Source organism: Mobula birostris, chromosome 18, assembly GCF_030028105.1.
Source record: "Mobula birostris isolate sMobBir1 chromosome 18, sMobBir1.hap1, whole genome shotgun sequence".
Classification (NCBI taxonomy): domain Eukaryota; kingdom Metazoa; phylum Chordata; class Chondrichthyes; order Myliobatiformes; family Myliobatidae; genus Mobula; species Mobula birostris.
The window spans coordinates 71,572,621-71,591,067 of NC_092387.1; the positions used below are offsets into that span (position 1 = coordinate 71,572,621).

An 18,447-nucleotide genomic window follows, 5' to 3' on the forward strand; every position below is an offset into this window, starting at 1 on the left:
GGAAGGGCAAGACGAAGGAACACAAACCAATCTTCAGAGGGATCAAGTGGAGAGAGTGAGCAGTTTCTAGGTGTCAAGATCTCCAAGGACCTAACCTGGTCCCAACATAACAATGCAGCTATAAAGGCGGCAAAACAGTGTCTATACTTCATTAGGAGTTTGAAAAGATTTGGAGTGTCAACAAAAACACTCAAACTTCTACAGGTGTACCGTGGAGAGCATTCTGACAGGCTGCATCACTGTCTGGTATGGGGAGGGAGGGCTACTGCACACGACCAAAAGAAACCACAGAGGTTCGTAAGTTTAGTCGGCTCTATCCTGGGTATTAGCCTACAAAGTACCCACAACATCTTCAAGGAGTGGCATCTCAGAAAAGCAGCGTCCATTATTAAGGACTCCCCAGCACCCAGAGCATCTCCTTTTCTCATTGTTACCATTAGGTAGGAGGTGCAGAAGCCTGAAGGCACACACTTAACGACTCAGGAACAGCTTCTTCCCCTCTGCCATCTGATTCCTAAATGAGCATTGAACTGGTGAACACTACCTCACTTCATTAATATATATTATTTGTTTTTCCATGATTTTTAATCTATTCAATATACATATACTGTAATTTATTTAACTTCTGTATTATGTATTGCATTTTACTGCTGCTAAGTTAACAAATTTCACAACACATGCCAGTGATAATAAACCTGATTCTGATCTAGAGGATATACATAAGAATTCTGGGTAGGAGGAGCGTTTGATGGCTCAGGGCCTGCTCTTGCTGAAGTTTAGAAGAATGGTGGGGGCGGGGGCGGGCGGGGGGGATCTCATTGACACTTATCGAATATTGAAAGATCTGTGCAGAGTAGATGTGGAAAGGATGTTTCCTACAGTGGATGAGTCCAGGACCAGAGGGCACAGTGTTAGATTAGAGGGATGTCCATTTAAAATAGATGAGCAGGAATTTCTTTAGCCAGTGGGTAATGAATCTGCAGAATTTGTTGCCACAGGCAGTTGTGGAGGCAAAGTAACGGAGTACATTTAAAACGGAGGTTGATAGTTTCTTGATTAGTCAGGGTGTCAAAGGTTATGGGGAGAAGGCAGGAAATGGGGTTGCGAGACAATAGATGGGCTGAATGGCCTAATTCTGCTCCTATGCCTTATGGTTTCACTCAGAGCATGGTGAAGGTGTGGAGAGTTATCAAGCTATATTGAATAATGCTATGAAATGCTTTGGGCAGAGAAAAAAAAAGTACAGAGAGTGTTGTTGTTGTGTGGTCTCTAGGTAACTTAAGGGGTCCTTTCCTGAGAATAGTCTACAAGTAGAAATTATCTATTTTCTCTAGCTATGCATGTGTTATTACATGCACTTACTATAATTCTTTCATTTCATTGAATAATGTCCTTAATGCTGTCAATAATTGAACTAGTGTAATATATACTGTATCCAGTACATATTTTACTAGGCTGAAAAATGTTTTAAAATATGGGGAAGAATTTGCATAATATCAGATTTCTGAGAGTCTTATCACTTGTAACCCAGTGAGCCATCTTAGAGAGGGGTGAAAAGTGCACGGATAAAGTAGAAACAGCATTATTCTTGGAAAAATCTTCAACTATTTTCCAGTGTGGAAAAATCCATAACAGTTAAACCTACAACAAGTATAAAACCTATTAATGCAAGCGTTAATATCAGTTACATAAAACATGGATAAGCAGTTATTCTGCGAACTTATCTTGACTAAATGTAAACCCATATTTACTTAATGAAGGCTGGTGGCATATCTCTCTTCATAACTTGGTCTTCTGTAGTCTGTACAGTTTCTTTGCCAACCTGAAATCAATATATAGGCACTTGTAAATATTACAAATACATTTATAACTACGTTTAATTTCAACAGACATGCAATATTTTAAACATTCATAAAGACAATTCATAATTTCAGCTACACCTTAGCAAATCAATCTATCTGTAATGATATTGACTATATTATTTCAAAATCCATCCACTGACAATTCCATTGGGCTGTCTTGATCATGGATGTTGCATCCCAGCTGTCTATGACACGCAAGCCAGTATGCAAACCAAGGCAGTATAATATGAAGTGCAAGCCGTTGCCTATTGCTGTTGTTGATATCCTGGATTATTACACAACTTTTACCAAAAAGAATGAATATTAAATCCCACTGGTGAATAAATGAAAAGCCCAGTATATACATTACCTTGGAGAAATAAATGTAAAAGAGATAAGATGAAGAGAAATGTGTTATTTTGTGTCAAATCACATCAACGAGGATTGTACTGTGAAGCCCACAAGTATCGTCATGCTTCTGGTACAAACTTAGCATGCCCACAACTTACTAACTCTATCCCATATGTCTTGGCAAAATGTGGGAGAAAACTGGAGCACAAAGAGGAAACCCAATTGGTCACAGGAAGAACATTCAACCTCCTTAGACAGCAGCAGGAATCGAACCTGATATTATAGCCGGTACTACAAAGCATTGCACTATCACTACCCTTATAGCAAATGCAGCAAAGAAAAAGATTGTGCAGTTAGTGTGTAGACGTGGCGATACGAGAGTGATTAGCTGGTGAGGCAGAAAAGAAATATAGCTTTTTGTGACTTTTTTGCAACAACCCATGCCCATTTTTAACAGCAATACAAGCTTGAGATTTAGCATTTTATTGGGTTACAGACTATTTAATTAAGATGACAAAACCAGTAATAAAACATTTCCAGCTAAATCAGAAATGAGCAAGGGTACAACAAAGAACATAGAAGATGATCCAGCAATGATGTCTGCATTGACTAAACCCAATACTAAAACAAAATGGAACATCTGTTCCGTATCTAGTATATAACCTTCTGTTCCCTGTTGCTATCTTCTCTGCTTCCGTCACTTTCCGACTGTGTTCCCACTGTTGTGTTAAAAAAAAACACTTGCCTCATAAATCTCCTTTAAATTTCCCCATACACACCTTAAAGCTATGCCCTACATTTAACTTATCCACCCTGGAAAGAAGAATACAATAATCTACCCTGCCTCTGCCGCTCAGAATTTTCTATCAGAGTGCCCCTCAGACCATCAATCCAAGTTTCTCCAAACCCTCTTTACAGCTAACACTCTCTAATACAGATACACCGCTTCTGCACCCTCTCCGAAGTCTCCATATCCATCTTGTACTGACACAACTAAAACTGCACACAGTACTTCAAATATGGCCTGACCAAAGTTTTATACACCTGCAATGCGACTTCCTTGCTTTTATAGTCAACACCTCAACTGTTGAAGACAGCATGGCAGATGCCTTCTTTACCATTGTATCTACTTGTGTTGCCAGGAAGCCATGGACTTGCAGCCCAAGACTCTGGTGGCCACCCATTTCTACTCAGCTTCCTATTCTGACAAGTCAGTCATGGCTTCTTCTACTGTCTTGATGAAGCCACACTCAGGTTGGAACAGCAACATCTCACATTCCAGCCGTGTAGCCTCCAACCAGATGGCATGAACATCAATTTCTCTAACTTTTGGTAATTTCAACCCCTCATCCTCCTCTTTTTCACTCCCCATTCTAGCTCCCCTCGCAACCCTTCTCGTCCTCGCCTGCCCATAAACTCTGATTCCCGTCCTCCTTCCCTTTCTTCCATAACCCATTTTCCTATCCTATCAGATTTCTTCTTCAGCCCTCACCTCTAACCTATCACCTCTCAGCTTCTTACTTTATTCATCCTCCTCCATCCACCTACCTTCCTCCTCACCCGATCTTAGCCATCACTTGTAAACATCTACTCCTCACACCCCCCCCCGCCCATCTTCAAATTCTGGTTCTGCTCCCTTCCTTTCCAATCATGATAAAGGGTCTCAGCCTGAAATGTTAACTGTTTATTCCCCTCCACTGATGCTGCTGACCTTGCTGAGTTCCTCAGCAAATGTGTGTTGCTCAAGATTTCCAGCATCTCGCGTTTAGGTCACAAATGTTATCATTTTGATTCAGCCACAATGATTCAAATGAAAACAACACCTCCATTATGAATATGAAGGTATTAACAAACATCAGGAATACTACATTGCAAATGGGTTCAAAGCTGAATACTTGCACATTAAATTGGCTTTCAACATTCCAGTCATTCTTCCTGCGTGAATTCATGTGATACAGAAACAAACAAAAGAGATGCTGCAGATACCTTCTTTTGAAATAGTATAGCATAAAGTAATACAATTCAATTTTCAGTCTGCAATATCAAATTGCTAGTCCTTACACAAGCATTTTAGAATTTAAGCAACTTCTGAGTACAGCCCAGTGGTGTATTTGCATCTGTCATGGTTGATGAATTTTTCAGACAAATTCTCTCTGCACGTTCAGTCTCACCATGAAACATTGGACCAGTATCATTAAAAACTTCTGCAAGGACTTCATGGCTGAAACTTCCCAAAGACAACTTGGGTGCATAAAGATTAAAGAAATGAGCAATAGCAAGGCTGCAAAGTTGGATTTTAAAAGCTTAGGGATTCGGGCCGAAAGATAAATGAATTAAAATCCTGTTACCACTGGCAAAGGAGAGCTAGAGTTAAACCTTAAAATATCCAGGAGACAAGAATTTAGATGAGACTTAAAAGGTAAGACACGTAACATAAGTCTTCAGCCTTCTCTATTCTTAAAACTTAGTAATCTCAGGATTACTGCCTGTGACATGGAAAAGAATGGGGTGCAGATAAATGCGTGGCTGAAGAATTGGAGCAGGGGCAGGGATTCAGACTTCTGGATAACTGGGACCTCTTCTGGGGCAGGTGAGACCTGTACAAAAGGGTTGGGTTGCACTTGAATCTGAGGGGAACCAATATTCTTGCAGGCAGATTTATTAGAGCTTCTGGGAGTGGTTTAAACTAATATGGGAAAGAATATAATAGAGTTGAGGATGAGCCAGCAGGTTTACAAGTAGGTGATGGATGTAACATGAATGTCCCATCTACATCAACGGAGCTGTAGTGGAGTGTGTATCAAGCTTCAAATTCCTTGGTGTTCACATTTCCAAGGATCTCACCTGGTCCTTGAACGCCTCCATCCTGATCAAAAAGGCGCAGCAACGCCTTTATTTCCTGTGAAGCATCAAGCAAGCTCATCTCTGTCCCAGGATACTGACGGACTTTTACCGCTGTACCACTGAGAGTATACTCACCATTCGGCTTGCAGTTCAATACCTAGTAAATCAGTTTCTCGAGTATATAATGCACTCTCCCATGCTAAAAATGTAAATACACTGTATATTAAAGAGAAGTGGGAGAAAGAAGCGGGGTTGGTACTTTCAGAGGAGGCTTGGGGGAAAATCTGCAGCTTTCAATGGTCCTCGACTAATTCTTTGCCTTGGAGAGAACATTGTTGGAAAAACATTATAAGATACTTCAAGACCCCATATCAGGAAAAATATAAAGATACAAACGTGACGTGTTGGAGAAGGTGCGGCTCTAAGGAGGCAAATCATTTTCATATTTTCTGGGATTGCCCTAAATTAAGTCTATATTGGGAAGGTATTCATAGAACATTAGTTAAGGTACTTAGGTCCCAGATACCTCTGAACTTTGAGACGCTCTATTTGGGGCATGTATTGTTTCTTGAACAGAAGGAAGATATAAAAGTTGCTGCAGGCCCTCTTAGCGGCAAGTAAGAAATCAATCACTAGAAAGTGGCTAAATCCAATACCACCTACATTAGAAGATTGGCACAAAATTATCTTGGAAATATTTAAAATGGAAAAGTTGACTTATTCCCTGAGAATTCAAAAAGAAAAATTTTATCAAATCTGGAATAAATGGATTGTATATATAACCCCAATGCGAGCAGACTTTAGATGACTCTCCTAATGACTTATACTGCTCTTCTCATCAACACAGTAATATTGCTAACGTAAGCACCCCTAGTCTAAATGTCTTTTTTTTTGTTTTCTTTTGGAAAATAGAGAATTAACACAAGTAAGGGGAAAGATTTGGGAAAGGGATAAAAAATGGAAAAATTAAGTAAATAAGTATATAGGGATTGGATAATTATGTCTGCGGGCAGGAGCAAGCATGAACAAATTAGGATATAAACACCTACAATGGTTGTTACACAGGCTTATATACAACATTTTGGACCAGTGGAAATGGTCCAGAAGAGTTATATGGAAACTATTATTACCATTTTTCTTAACAACTAATACCATTACTTAGCCTAATAGATTAGAATTACCACAGTACATAATTATCTATTTAAGTGTCTAATTTCCTTTTATATCATCTCAATGTGTACTTAAGAATGTATAAATAATTATAGTTTTATACATATGAAAAAATGGAAAAGGTTATATGTGTGGAAAAGTACATGATATTTGTGAATTCCTTATCCAAATAAAAATAAAATTTAAAAAAAAAGAAAAAAAGAGTATACTCACCAACTGCATCTCAGTGTGGCATGGCAATTGTCCCGTATCAGACCACAAAGCACTCCAGCGTGGTGAAAACTGCTCAGCGCATTATCAGCACCCAATTGCCCACCATTGAGAATATCTACCATAAACGCTGCCTGGGCAGGGCGAAAAGCATCATCAAGGATGCATCTCACCCTAACCATGGACTTTTTACTCTCCTCCCATCCGGTAGGCACTACAGGAGCATCCGCTCCCGTACCAGCAGGCACAGGAAGAGCTTCTTCCCTGAGGCTGTGACCCTGCTGAACCTCACATCATAGCTCTAAGTAGTATTGCACCCATATTGTACTGTCTCAGTACTTTTATATTTGTGTGCTGTAGCACTTACTTTTTATTTGCAGTTATTTTGTAAATAACACTTTTTTGCATTTCTGGTCAGATTTCTAACTGCATTTCATTGGCTTTGTATCTGTACTCGGCACAATGACAGTAAAGTTGAATCTAATCTAATCTAATCTGGGGTCTCCTGACACTTTGAGACCACCTTATTTCATCATCTACTTCTTCATTTTCAGACACTCTTTGATACTTCAGGGATCTAGGATATTTCTAGGATACTTCTCTAGGATACTTCTGGTCTACATGGCAAGGCCTTTCCCAGTCTATTACTCGTGCCTTCTGGCAAATCAGGTCCCTCCACCACTTGGCTGAGCTCAACTTCATTCTCAGTTACTTTAGAGCCCAACCCCACTTCATGGTGCAGCTGCATGCCTGCTTGTCCACTGCTAGCCCCCCTGCCATTACATCTGTCTCAGCATGAGAAGGGTTAGGAATCTCTTCCTCAATTAGTGGGGAGTTAGCAAAAGGCAGCATATACCACATGCCCATTTCCCCATTCTCATAGTCTGTATCCCATTCAGGAGCAGGAGCCAGACTAATCTTTCCTGCTGCTGGTCCTTCAGTCTCCCCATGACACTGCAGAGCCCTCTTACTCTGTGTAGGGTCCATGTCAGGCTCTGGGTAAACCTGCACCTCTTGTCCCAGAGGCAGAAGGTGGTTCCGATGGAGAATCTTGACAGGTCCTTTCCCATCCTCTGGTCTCACCCAGAAAACCGGTACATTTGGCATCTGACTCTCCACTACTTAGGGTGTAGCCACCCAGCAGTCAGCCAATTTATGCTTCCCAGGTAGCCCAAATTCTTTATGAGGACTCAGTCGCCAGGCAAGAGCTGAGAAACCTTTTGATCACATCTCCTCTTATTTCCTTGGTTCTGCTTGGTAGCTGAGACCTCAGCTAATTCATAAGCCTTTTTCAGCTCCCTTCTCATATCAGACACACACTTCAGACAAGTCTTCTGCAGTAGACCTTCCTCGCCAGTCCCAAAACAGAGGTCAACAGGCAACCTCTCCTTGCGCCCAAACATCAGATAATACAGTGAGTACTCAGTAGCTTCATTCTGTGTACAGTTGTAGCAGTGGACCAGATGTCCAATATGTTGACTCTACTTGTTCTTTTTACTGATCTCCAAGATTCCAAGCATGTCTAGCAAGGTCCAATTGAACCTCTCAGCTGGGGATCACCCTGTGGGTGAAAAGGCATAGTCCTTGACTTCTCAACTCCAAGCATACTCAGTAACTCATGTATGAACCTACTCTCGAAATCCCATCTCTGATTACTATGTATCTGCCTGGGGAGACCATAATAAACGAAATACTTCTCCCCAAATACTTTGGCCACAGTGGACACCCTCTGATCCTTGGTAGGGAAGGCTTGTGTACATCTGGTGCAGTGATCCGTAATGACCAAGACATTCACCATGTTGCTGGCATTTGGCTCTATTGATATGAAATCAATACACACCAGGTCCAGGGGCCCCGCACTCTGCAAGTGGGACAATGGAACAGCTCTCATAGACAGTGTCTTCCTCCATATACATTGAATGCATGACTTGCAGTACTCTTTGTTCTCTGGCTTCATTTGGGACCAGTAGAACTGATCTCTGAGCAATCCACAGGTCTTATCAACCCCTAAATAGCCAGAGTCATCATGAAGTGACTTCAACATAATCCTCCGATACTTCTTAGGCAGAACCAGCTGGGAATGCCGAGGCTGGTCCGGACCCGATATAGGATCTGGTTCCTCAACCAGGAACCAGGATTCCTCCAATCTGGGCCATTCTCTCAGTAGTAGAGATACTGTAGAATGTTTCATCTTGTCTGTTTGGGCCATGTCCCCTTTGGCAACTGCTGACCAAACAGTACCCATACAAGGGCCATCTCACTGAGCTGCTGCCACTTCCCCAGGGCTCAATTCTGGCCACTGCTGTCTTCAGAGCAGTCAGGTTGCAGTAAGCTTGTGGAATGGCACCATCAGAAGTTCCCAAGTGATCTACCGCTCGATTTTGCCCTTGCCTTTCCTCTGCCTTCCCCGATGGAGAACTGGCACATGGCTTTGACTCCAGGGGCAGGGCACTCTCCCACTCTCTGTTCCTGTCCAGCCCTTCATGTGCACGTCGGGACAATGGATCAGCATCAATGTTCCTACTTCCCAGTTGGTATTTCAGGCTAAAATCATAGGCAGACAATGCCGCCAACCACCAATAGCTTGTGGCATCCAATTTCATACAGGCAGGATACAAGTTATTGGGTTGTTGGCTGTCCTCACCTCGAACTTGGTACCATATAGGTAGTCACTTAGCTTATCCACCACAGCCCACTTCAACGCCAGGAACTCCAAATTTGTGCGTGGGGTAGTTTTGCTCAGAGGATGACAGCCTCCAGATGACAAACATGACACGTCTCAACCCTGATCCTGATACAGGGCACCCCCTAAGCCCTCTCTGCTGGCACCTGCATGCAATACACATGGCAGCCAGGGGTCTGCAAGAGCCAGCACAGGCGCTTTCGTCAGCAGCTCCTTCAGCAACTGAAAGGCCTCTTCACATTTTGCATCCAATCTCGCTCCTAAAGGCTCTGAAGGGTTAAGATAATTTTTACCATCCTCTCCTTTCGTCACCAAGGGAGGGTAACCACACAGAATCCGATTTAAAGGATGGCTCACTTTAGAGCAGTCCTCCATGAGCCTCCCACAGATAGTCCAAGGAACAGGCACAGGATGCTCACAGTCTGGGGTCTTGGCCATGTGGTCACCACCTCTATTTTAGATGGATCTATGGCTATTCCATTCCGTGAGACTATGTACCCAACATAGTTGACAGATGTCTTGCAGAACTGGCACTTGTCCAGGGAAAGTTTTAACCTTTCAGCTTTCAGGCAGCCAAGCACCTTCAGTAGCCTCACTTCATGTTTCTCCAAGGTGGACCCAAACACAATGAGATCATCCAGATATACTAATACCTCAAGCAAGTTCATATTGCCCACTGCTTTCTCCATAACGTGCTGGAAAGTAGCAGGGGCTCCCGATATGCCTTGGGGCATCCTTTCAAACTGGAAGGATCCAAGTGGACACATAAATGCGGTCTTCTTTGTCAGCCTCACTCACTGGGATCTGGTAATACCCACTGAAGTCCAGCACACTGAACCACTTCATACCACTCGGGAAGGCCAGTGCATCCTCCATTCTCGGGACTGTATACTGATCAGGGACTGTATGCCTGTTCAGACTCTGATAGTCCACACACATCAGTATCTTTCCATTCTTTTTCCTGACCACCACTATTGGAGATGCATAAGGGCTTCAGGACTCAGTGATGATCCCAGCTTCCTTCAGCTTCCACAAATGTTGCCGAACCTGTGCAAGCACCAGTCACCGAGACCCTTCTCTGAATGGGGTGTCCTCTGTCACCTGGATGGTGTGTCAGTAGAAAAGACATTTTCCAGCTTCAACATCTCCTCTATCAACCTCTTCTTCCAACCTCCAGATACCTGGGAGTCCCCAAAGTTGAATGACTTGGCAGTCAACTTCCCCTTTTTGGAGAGAGTTTCTCTCTGGCTTGTCTCACAGGGACACTAGACATTGCTGTCACTGGGACACTAGACATTGCTGTCACCGGAAAGGGGCACACCATTGGCATCTCTCCCGCTCCGAAGTGTTCCTGACACTCACTGTCATCCTGTTCACCCGTACAACCGAGAGCTTCTGCAGTTTGGGCCTCACCAGTACCCCAGCAGGTAAGCCCAACTCCTCTTGGTGGTGTTCCGGAGTACCCACCAAGAGGGCCTCAGCCTCAAGCATTCTGGGAAATTTGGGGTTTCCTGTCACTCTAGCTACTTCCCCAAGCTTTAACACGACTAATTTGGACTGGGTGTATCACACACTGCCTTGTTTATGCTCAGTATTCAGCCTAGTGTAGCTTGGAACACAGGGTAAATGGACAATGTTTTCAGAAAGCTCTCTCCAACTTTCTCCTTGCAGGCTTCCATTAGTCTCCTCACAATAAGAGTATTCACCCTCACAAGAATTGAAGCTTCGCCCTTCTCGACTGGGTCTGGACAAACCAACACCAATGTATCAAGGACCTCAGCTACTCCCACATCTGCTTCCAAAAACTCCAGCTTCAATGACAAGTAACCATCATACGGATAGTCATCCGTACTAAGACCCCAGATCTCTAGTGCACTGCGTGGTGTCAACGGTAATGCGTCAAATACTGTTGTAAAATGAATGGTACAGCAGGTAACCTGAGAGCCAGTGTCAAGTTTGGCTCCAGAATAAATACCCTCAATCCATAGCAATACAATGGAGCTTGGTCCCACTAAGCCGTCATGACTAGGGTTTTTGCTTTAGGGTATTCCTTGATATATTGCTGGAAACATGTTCCCCTGAGACAACAGGCTGTTCCCTCACTGGATCTCTCTGCTTAGGTTCCCAGGGGCTAATTCTCCGAGGGTTTTCCTGTCCTTCACACTCTCGCCTGACGTGATCCTCTTCTCCGTAGTTATAACAGACAATACTGGTCGCCCGCACCGCACCCCCCCACCACCACCTTCATCCAGGGCACCAATAGTACCAGGCAGTTCCACTGCTGTTACGTCAGCGTCTTCTCTCTTCATCTCCCATCGAACCAAAAAAGCGCCCCAACCCTAACCCTAACCTTTGTGTCCCTCACCAAGAAAAGCTCCCCCTAATTCTACCATCCTAATTAGATGGCACACATTCCTCATCATTAACAATAACCCAAACAGGCTGACAGCAGAACAGACTGCTCTTACAGAACTACTAAATGAAATACATACAGCATAACATTAAAAATATAAACCATAGCATTACAAATTAAGGAAGGACACGTCAATCATTAGTGCAAATGCAGACAGAGCAAAGAGTTAAACTTGCTGTATCACAGAGGCAAAATTCAATAGGGCAAAGAATGCAGGACTGAAGGTGCTGTATTTAAATACATGTAGCATTCGGAATAAGATGGATGAACTCGTGGCACAATTAGAGACTGGTCGGTTATGACATTGTGGGCATCATTGACTTGTGGCTGAAAGGAGGCTACAGTTGGGAGTTGAACATAAACAATACAATTTCTATTGAAAGGACAGGTCGGAAAGATAAGCGGTGGTGTGGCTCTGTTGGTGACATAGGGTCAGAGAATGTTGAATCTTTGCGGGTGGAGAAACTACAAGGAAAAAAATTCCATTATGGGAATCACATATCACCCTCTAAGTAGTAGCTAAGTTGTGGGGCTCAGATTGCAATGGGAGTTGGAAAAGGCACGTAATAAGGGTAGTGACACAATTGTAATGGGGGACTTCAATCTGCAAGGGAATTTAGAAGATCAGATTGGTGTTGGATCGCAAGAGAGGAAGCTTATTGAATACCAATAACATGGCTTTTTAAGAGCAGCTTGTGCTCGAGCCTACTGGGGAAAAGCCATCTTAGACTGGCGTTGTGAAATTAATGTAAAGGTACACTTAGGAGACAGTGGTCATAATATCATTGAATTCATACTGCAATCTGAGAAGAAGCATAACTCACAGGTATCAGTATCAGCCTTACCAAGAAGGATTTCTCGCAGGTCGGTGGCGGTTATTTGAAAAGGGAGTTTCAAGAGCGTTTATCAGCGGCTATAACCGAAGCACCAATTGTGAATTAGATAGCAGGGAAGGTTCAGGCACAAAAAGGGAGACATTGCCTAGTGGAGCGGTCATCGACAGAGTGATCTGAGGCAGAGTTCATTCCGGCTTCCGCGAAGTAAGTAGGTGAGTGCACTTCGTTTTTTTTTAAGAAAGAGGAATATAGATCATGTCTGTAGGGTTAGTACTTTGCTCTGGGTGTCAGATGTGGGAATCCTGGGAATCTTCCAGTCTCCCAGATGGCCACATCTGTGCCAGGTGCACCGAGATGCAGCTTCTGAGAGACCGTGTTAGAGATCTGAAGCCGCAGCTTGATGACCTACAGCGTATTAGGGAAAGTGAGCAGGAGATGGATAGGAGCTACAAGGAGATAGTCACCCTGAGGCTGCAGAAGTTAGATAAGTGGGTGACTGTCAGGGAAGGAATGTGAGAGCTAATAGTACAGAGCACCACTGTGGCCATCCCCTTCAGTAATCATTACCTCATTTTGGATGCTGTTGAGGGGGGTGACCTGACAGAGTACGACCACGGTGATCAGGTGTCTGGCACTGAGCCTGGTTCTGTGGTGCAGAAGATGATGAAGAATGCGGTAGTCATAGGGGATGATTAGTGAGAGGAACAGACAGGAGGTTCTGTCAGTCTGATAGAGATACCCGCATGCCGTGTTGCCTGTCAGGTGTCAGGGTACGGAATGTCTCAGATCAGGTGCAGACTATTCTGAAGGGAGAGAGTGAACAGCCAGAAGTCTTGGTACACATTGGTACCAATGATATAGGTAGAAAAAGGGAGGTGGTCTTGAAGACAGAATTCAGGGAGTTGGGTAGGAAGCCAAGGAAAGGGCGTATAAGGTAGCAAAATTAAGTGGGAAGTTGGATGATTAGGAAGCAAAAGGCAACTAAAAAGCTACAAGGAAAAATATTAAATATGAGGGCAAACTAGCCAATAACATAAAGCAGGATACTAAAAGTTTTTTCTGTTATATGAAGAGTAAAAGGGAGGTGAGAGTTGATATTGGACCACTAGAAACTGATACTAGTGAGGTAGTAATGGGAGACAAAGAAATGACATATGAACTTAATGGATACCTTGCATCCGTCTTCACTGTGGAAGACACTAGCAGTGTTCCAAAGGTCCGTGAGTGTCAGGGCACAGGAGTGAGTGCATTGTTATTACAAAGGAAGAATGCAAGACAAACTGTAAGGTCTTAGGGTGGATAGGTCACCTAGGCCAGATGAACAGCGTCCTGAGAGAGGTTGCTGAAGAGATCACGGATACATTGGTCATGATCTTTCAAGAATCACTTGATTCTGGCATGGCCCCAGAGGACTGGAAGATTGCAAATGTCAGCCCACTCTTTAAGGGAGAAAGGCAAAAGGAAAGTAATTATAGGCCAGTCAGCCTAACCTCAGTGGTTGGGAAAATACTGGAGTGTATTATTAAGAATGAGGTTTTGGGGTACTTGGAGACTAATGATAAAATAAGTCAAAGCCAGCATGGTTTCTGTCAAGGGAAACCTTGACTGACAAACCTGTTACAGTTGTTCGAGGAAGTAGGGGGGTGGGGGGGGGGGGAAGAGACAGAGAAGCAGTTGATGTCATTTACTTGGATTTACAGAAGGAAATTGACAAGGTGCTACATGAGGCTGCTTAATAAGATAAAATCCTGTGGCATTACAGGAGAGATACTGGCATGGATAGAGGAATGGCTGACAGGCAGGAGGCAGCGAGTGGGAATAAAGGGGGTCTTTTCTGGTAGGCTGCCAGTGACTAGTGGTGTTCCTCAAGGGTCAGTATTGGGACCACTACCTTTCATATTGTTTGTCAATGATTTGGATAATGTAATTGATGGCTTTGTGGCAAAGTTTGCAGATGATACAAAGATAGGTGGAGCGGTAGGTAATGCTGAGGAAGAAATGTGATTGCAGCAGGACTTGGGCAAACTGGAAAAGTGAGCAAAACATTGGCAGATGGAATACAGTGTTTGGAAATGTTCCTTTTACCAAAATGCATTATCGTACAATAGTGCAGACTACTATCTAAATGGGGAGTAAGTTCAAACATCAGAGGTACAGAGGGACTTAAAGTACTTGTGAGACTCCCAAAAGGTTAATTTACAGGTTGAGTCTGTGGTCAAGCAAGCAAATGCAATGTTGGCATTTATTTCAAAGGGAATAGAATATAAAAGCAAGGAGATACTGTTGAGGCGTTATAAGACACTTGTCAGGCCGCAGTTGAAATATTGTCAACAGTTTTGGGCCCCATATCTCAGAAAGGATGTGTTGTCATTGGAGAGAGTCCAGAGGAGGTTCACGAGGATGATTCTGGGAATGAAGGGGTTAACATATGAGCAGCATTTGGCAGCTTTGGGCCTGTACTTACTGGAATTTAGAATAATACAGGGGGATCTTACTGAAACCTACCGAATGTTGAAAGGACTAGATACGGTGAATGTGGAGGGGATGTCCTACGGTAGGGGTATCTCGAACATAGTGGGCACAGCTTCAAAATTTAGGGGTGACTCCAGATGCAAGGAGGATTTTTTTTTTTGAAAAACCAGATAGTAGTGAATCCGTTAAATTCTCTGCCACAGACTGTGGTGGAGGCCAGGTGTATGGGTATATTTAAGGCCGAAGTTGATAGTTTCCTGATTGGTCAGGGCATCAAAGGGTTAGGGCAAGAAGGCAGGATCCGGGATCAGCCATGATAGAATGGCCTAATTCTGCTCCTATGTCTTATGGTCTTATGATCCAAGGAGGTAGAAGGCAAAGGAATTTGTAACATGGACAGATTCTGTATTTGATGCACTGGAAGAATGTACTGTATATGGAACTTCATCAAGCTAAGTAAAAAGGGGAAGCATCACTAAATAGTCATATGTAGTGATTGCACAGCCATCTATGGAGGGAAAAAAAAAACCACAGTTCAAATTTATTCCGGTGTATAATATATACAACCTTGAGATTCATCTTGCAGGCATTGACAAATAAACAATAGAATCCATGAAAATCCACAAACAACAAAGACAAACATCCAGTGTGCAAATAGTAAAAAAACACAAATAATTCATTGAACATGAACTCCAGAGACCCAGAAAGCGAGTCCACAGGATGCAGAGTTAGTTCACTGCTGAGGTGAATGAAGCAGGTTCAAGGCTTCTGGGCAACCACTGCTACTAAGTCCAGTGCTGAGGACCTAAGACTCCTGTACTTCCCACCTGATGGTCTTTCAAAGTTCAAAGCAAAGTTATTATCTCAGTATGTATACCATGTACAACCTTGATAAAATTGCTGGTGAGTCAGTATCCTGACAAAAACTACACCACGAGACAAAAGAACAATCCAGGCAACTCCGCAAACAGGTTATTGGGAAAGCACAAATCAGAAGATGGATATAGGAAAATTTCCAAGTCACTGATAATCCCTTGGACTACAATTAAGTCAATTGTCAGAAATGGAAAGAATATGGCACATTTGTAAATCTGCCTAGAGCGGGCTGCCCTCAAAATCTAAGTGACCATGTAAGAAGGGGACTAGTGACGGAGGCCACCAAGAGACTTTTGCCAACTCTGGAGGAGTTACAAGTTTCAGTGGCTGAGGTGGGAGAGACAGCACATACAACTGTTGTCCAGGTGCTTCACCAGTCGCAGCTTAATTGGAGGGTGGCAAAGAGAAGGACACTGTCCAAAAAAAAAAAAGAGCCCTCATGAAATATCGACTAGAGTTTGTCAGAAGGCATGTGTGAGACACTGAGGTGAGTGGCAAGAAGGTTCTATGGTCTAATGAAACCAAAACTGAGCTTGTTGGCCATCAGATAAGACTCTATGCTTGGCGTCAGCCAAACTCTGCACATCATCAAAAAACACACCTTACGTACGGTGAAGCATGGTGGTGGCTGCATCATGCTGTGGGTTGCTTCACTACAAAGGGCCATGGAAGGTTTGTGAAGGTAGAGGGTAAAATGAGCGAAGCAAAATATAGGTAAAACCTAGAGGAAAACCTGACGTAGTCTGCAAGGAACTGTGACTTGTGGGAAGCACAAAGCCAAAGCAACACAGGAATGGCTTAAAGATAACAAAGTTAATGTCCCGGAGTGGCCAAGTCAGAATCCAGACTTCAATCCAATTGAGAATTTGTGGCTGGACTTAAAAAAAAGTTCACTCATGATCCCCATGTAATCTGACAGAGTTTTGAGCACTTTTGTAGAGAAAAATGGGGAAAAATTGCAGTATCCAAATGTGCAAAGCTGAAAGAGACCTATCCACACAGATTCAAGGCTGTAATTGCTGCCAAAGGTGCATCTACTAAATAACAACTTGAAAGGAAAGGAAAGATATGTCACATCTGGAGTTTCTCCGGTTAGTGGACAATTTCCCTCCACGTCTCTCTGACGTAGTGGGGAACCACGCACGAGGCAAGTTATAGCAGTGGTTTGCCATTGCCTTCTGCCAGGTGAGCTTCCAAAGAGATCACCAGCTCGTAACCCAGCACGGATGGAAAGCGTGCAGGGGAGCCGGTTGGATTCGAACTCGGGACCTTTTATCCCGAAGTCCGGCACTGATGCCACTGTGCCACCAGCTGGGTCAATAACTTGAAGGGGGCAAGTACTTATGAAATTAGTAATTCTGTGTTTAATATTTGTAATTAATTTAGACCAATTTATAGGAAGTTGTTTTCACTTTGACACAAAAGGAAGTCTTTTCTGTTGATCAGTATCAAAAAAGCCGAATTAAATCTAATGTAATTCAATGTTAGATACATAGAAAACCTACAGCACAATACAGGCCCACAAAGCTGTGCCAAACATGTCCTTACCTTAGAACTACCTAGGCTTACCCATCGCCCTCTATTTTTCCAAGCTCCATGTATCCATCCAGGAGTCTCTAAAAAGACCCTATAATATCCGCCTCCACTATCGCCGCCGGCAGCCCATTCCACGCACTCATCACTCTCTGCATAAAAACCTTATCCTTGACATCTCTGTACCTACTTCCAAGCACCTTAAAACTATGCCCTCTCGTGCCAGCCATTTCAGCCCTGCGAAAAAGCTTCTGACTATCCACATGATCAATGTCTCTCATTACCTTGTACACCTCTGTCAGGTCACCTCTCATCCTCCATCGCTCCAAGGAGAAAAGTCCGAGTTCACTCAACCTATTCTCGTAAGGCATGCTCCCCCATCCAGGCAGCATCCTTCTAAATCTCCTCTGCACCCTTTCTATGGTTTCCACGTCCTTCCTGCATTGAGGCGACCAGAATTGAGCACAGTACTCCAAGTGGGGTCTGACCAGGGTCCTATATAGGTGCAACATTACCTCTCAGTTCTTAAACTCAATCCCATGACTGATCAAGGCCAATACATCGTACGCCTTCTTAACCACAGAGTCAACCTGTGTAGCAACTTTGAGTGTCCTATGGACTCTGACCCCAAAATCCCTCTGATCCTCCACACTGCCAAGAGTCTTACCATTAATACTATATTCTGCCATCATATTTGACCTACCAAAATGAACCACCTCACATTTATCTGGGTTGAGCTCCATCTGCACTTCTCAGCCCAGTTTTGCATTCTATCAATGTCCCGCTGTAACCTCTTGACAGCACTCAGCACTATCCACAACACCTCCAACCTTTGTGTCATCAGCAAATTTACTAACCCATCCCTCCACTTCCTCATCCAGGTCATTTATAAAAATCACGAAGAGTAAGGGTCCCAGAACAGATCCCTGAGGCGCACCACTGGTCACCGACCTCCATGCAGAATATGATCCATCTACAACCACTCTTTGCCTTCTGTGGGCAAGCCAGTTCTGGATCACAAAGCAATGTCCCCTTGGATCCCATGCCTCCTTACTTTCTCAATAAGCCTTGCATGTGGTACCTTATCAAATGTCTTGCTCAAAACCATATACACTACATCTACTGCTCTTTCTTCATCAATGTGTTTAGTCACATTCTCAAACCATTCAATCAGGCTCGTAAGGCATGACCTGCCCTTGACAAAGTCATGCTGACTAT

The 18,447-nt window shown here is 43.5% G+C and overlaps 1 protein-coding gene across 2 annotated transcripts in view; it reads right to left on the reverse strand.

The window, feature by feature from the left end:
• LOC140212228 (vinculin) overlaps nucleotides 1-18,447 on the reverse strand; it is a 284,348-nt gene that overhangs the window by 203,243 nt on the left and 62,658 nt on the right. For both annotated transcript variants that reach the window (XM_072282957.1, XM_072282956.1), the window contains exon 2: nucleotides 1,752-1,822. In XM_072282957.1, the coding sequence (XP_072139058.1) occupies nucleotides 1,752-1,822 (71 nt within the window). The remainder of the gene's footprint in view (nucleotides 1-1,751; nucleotides 1,823-18,447) is intronic.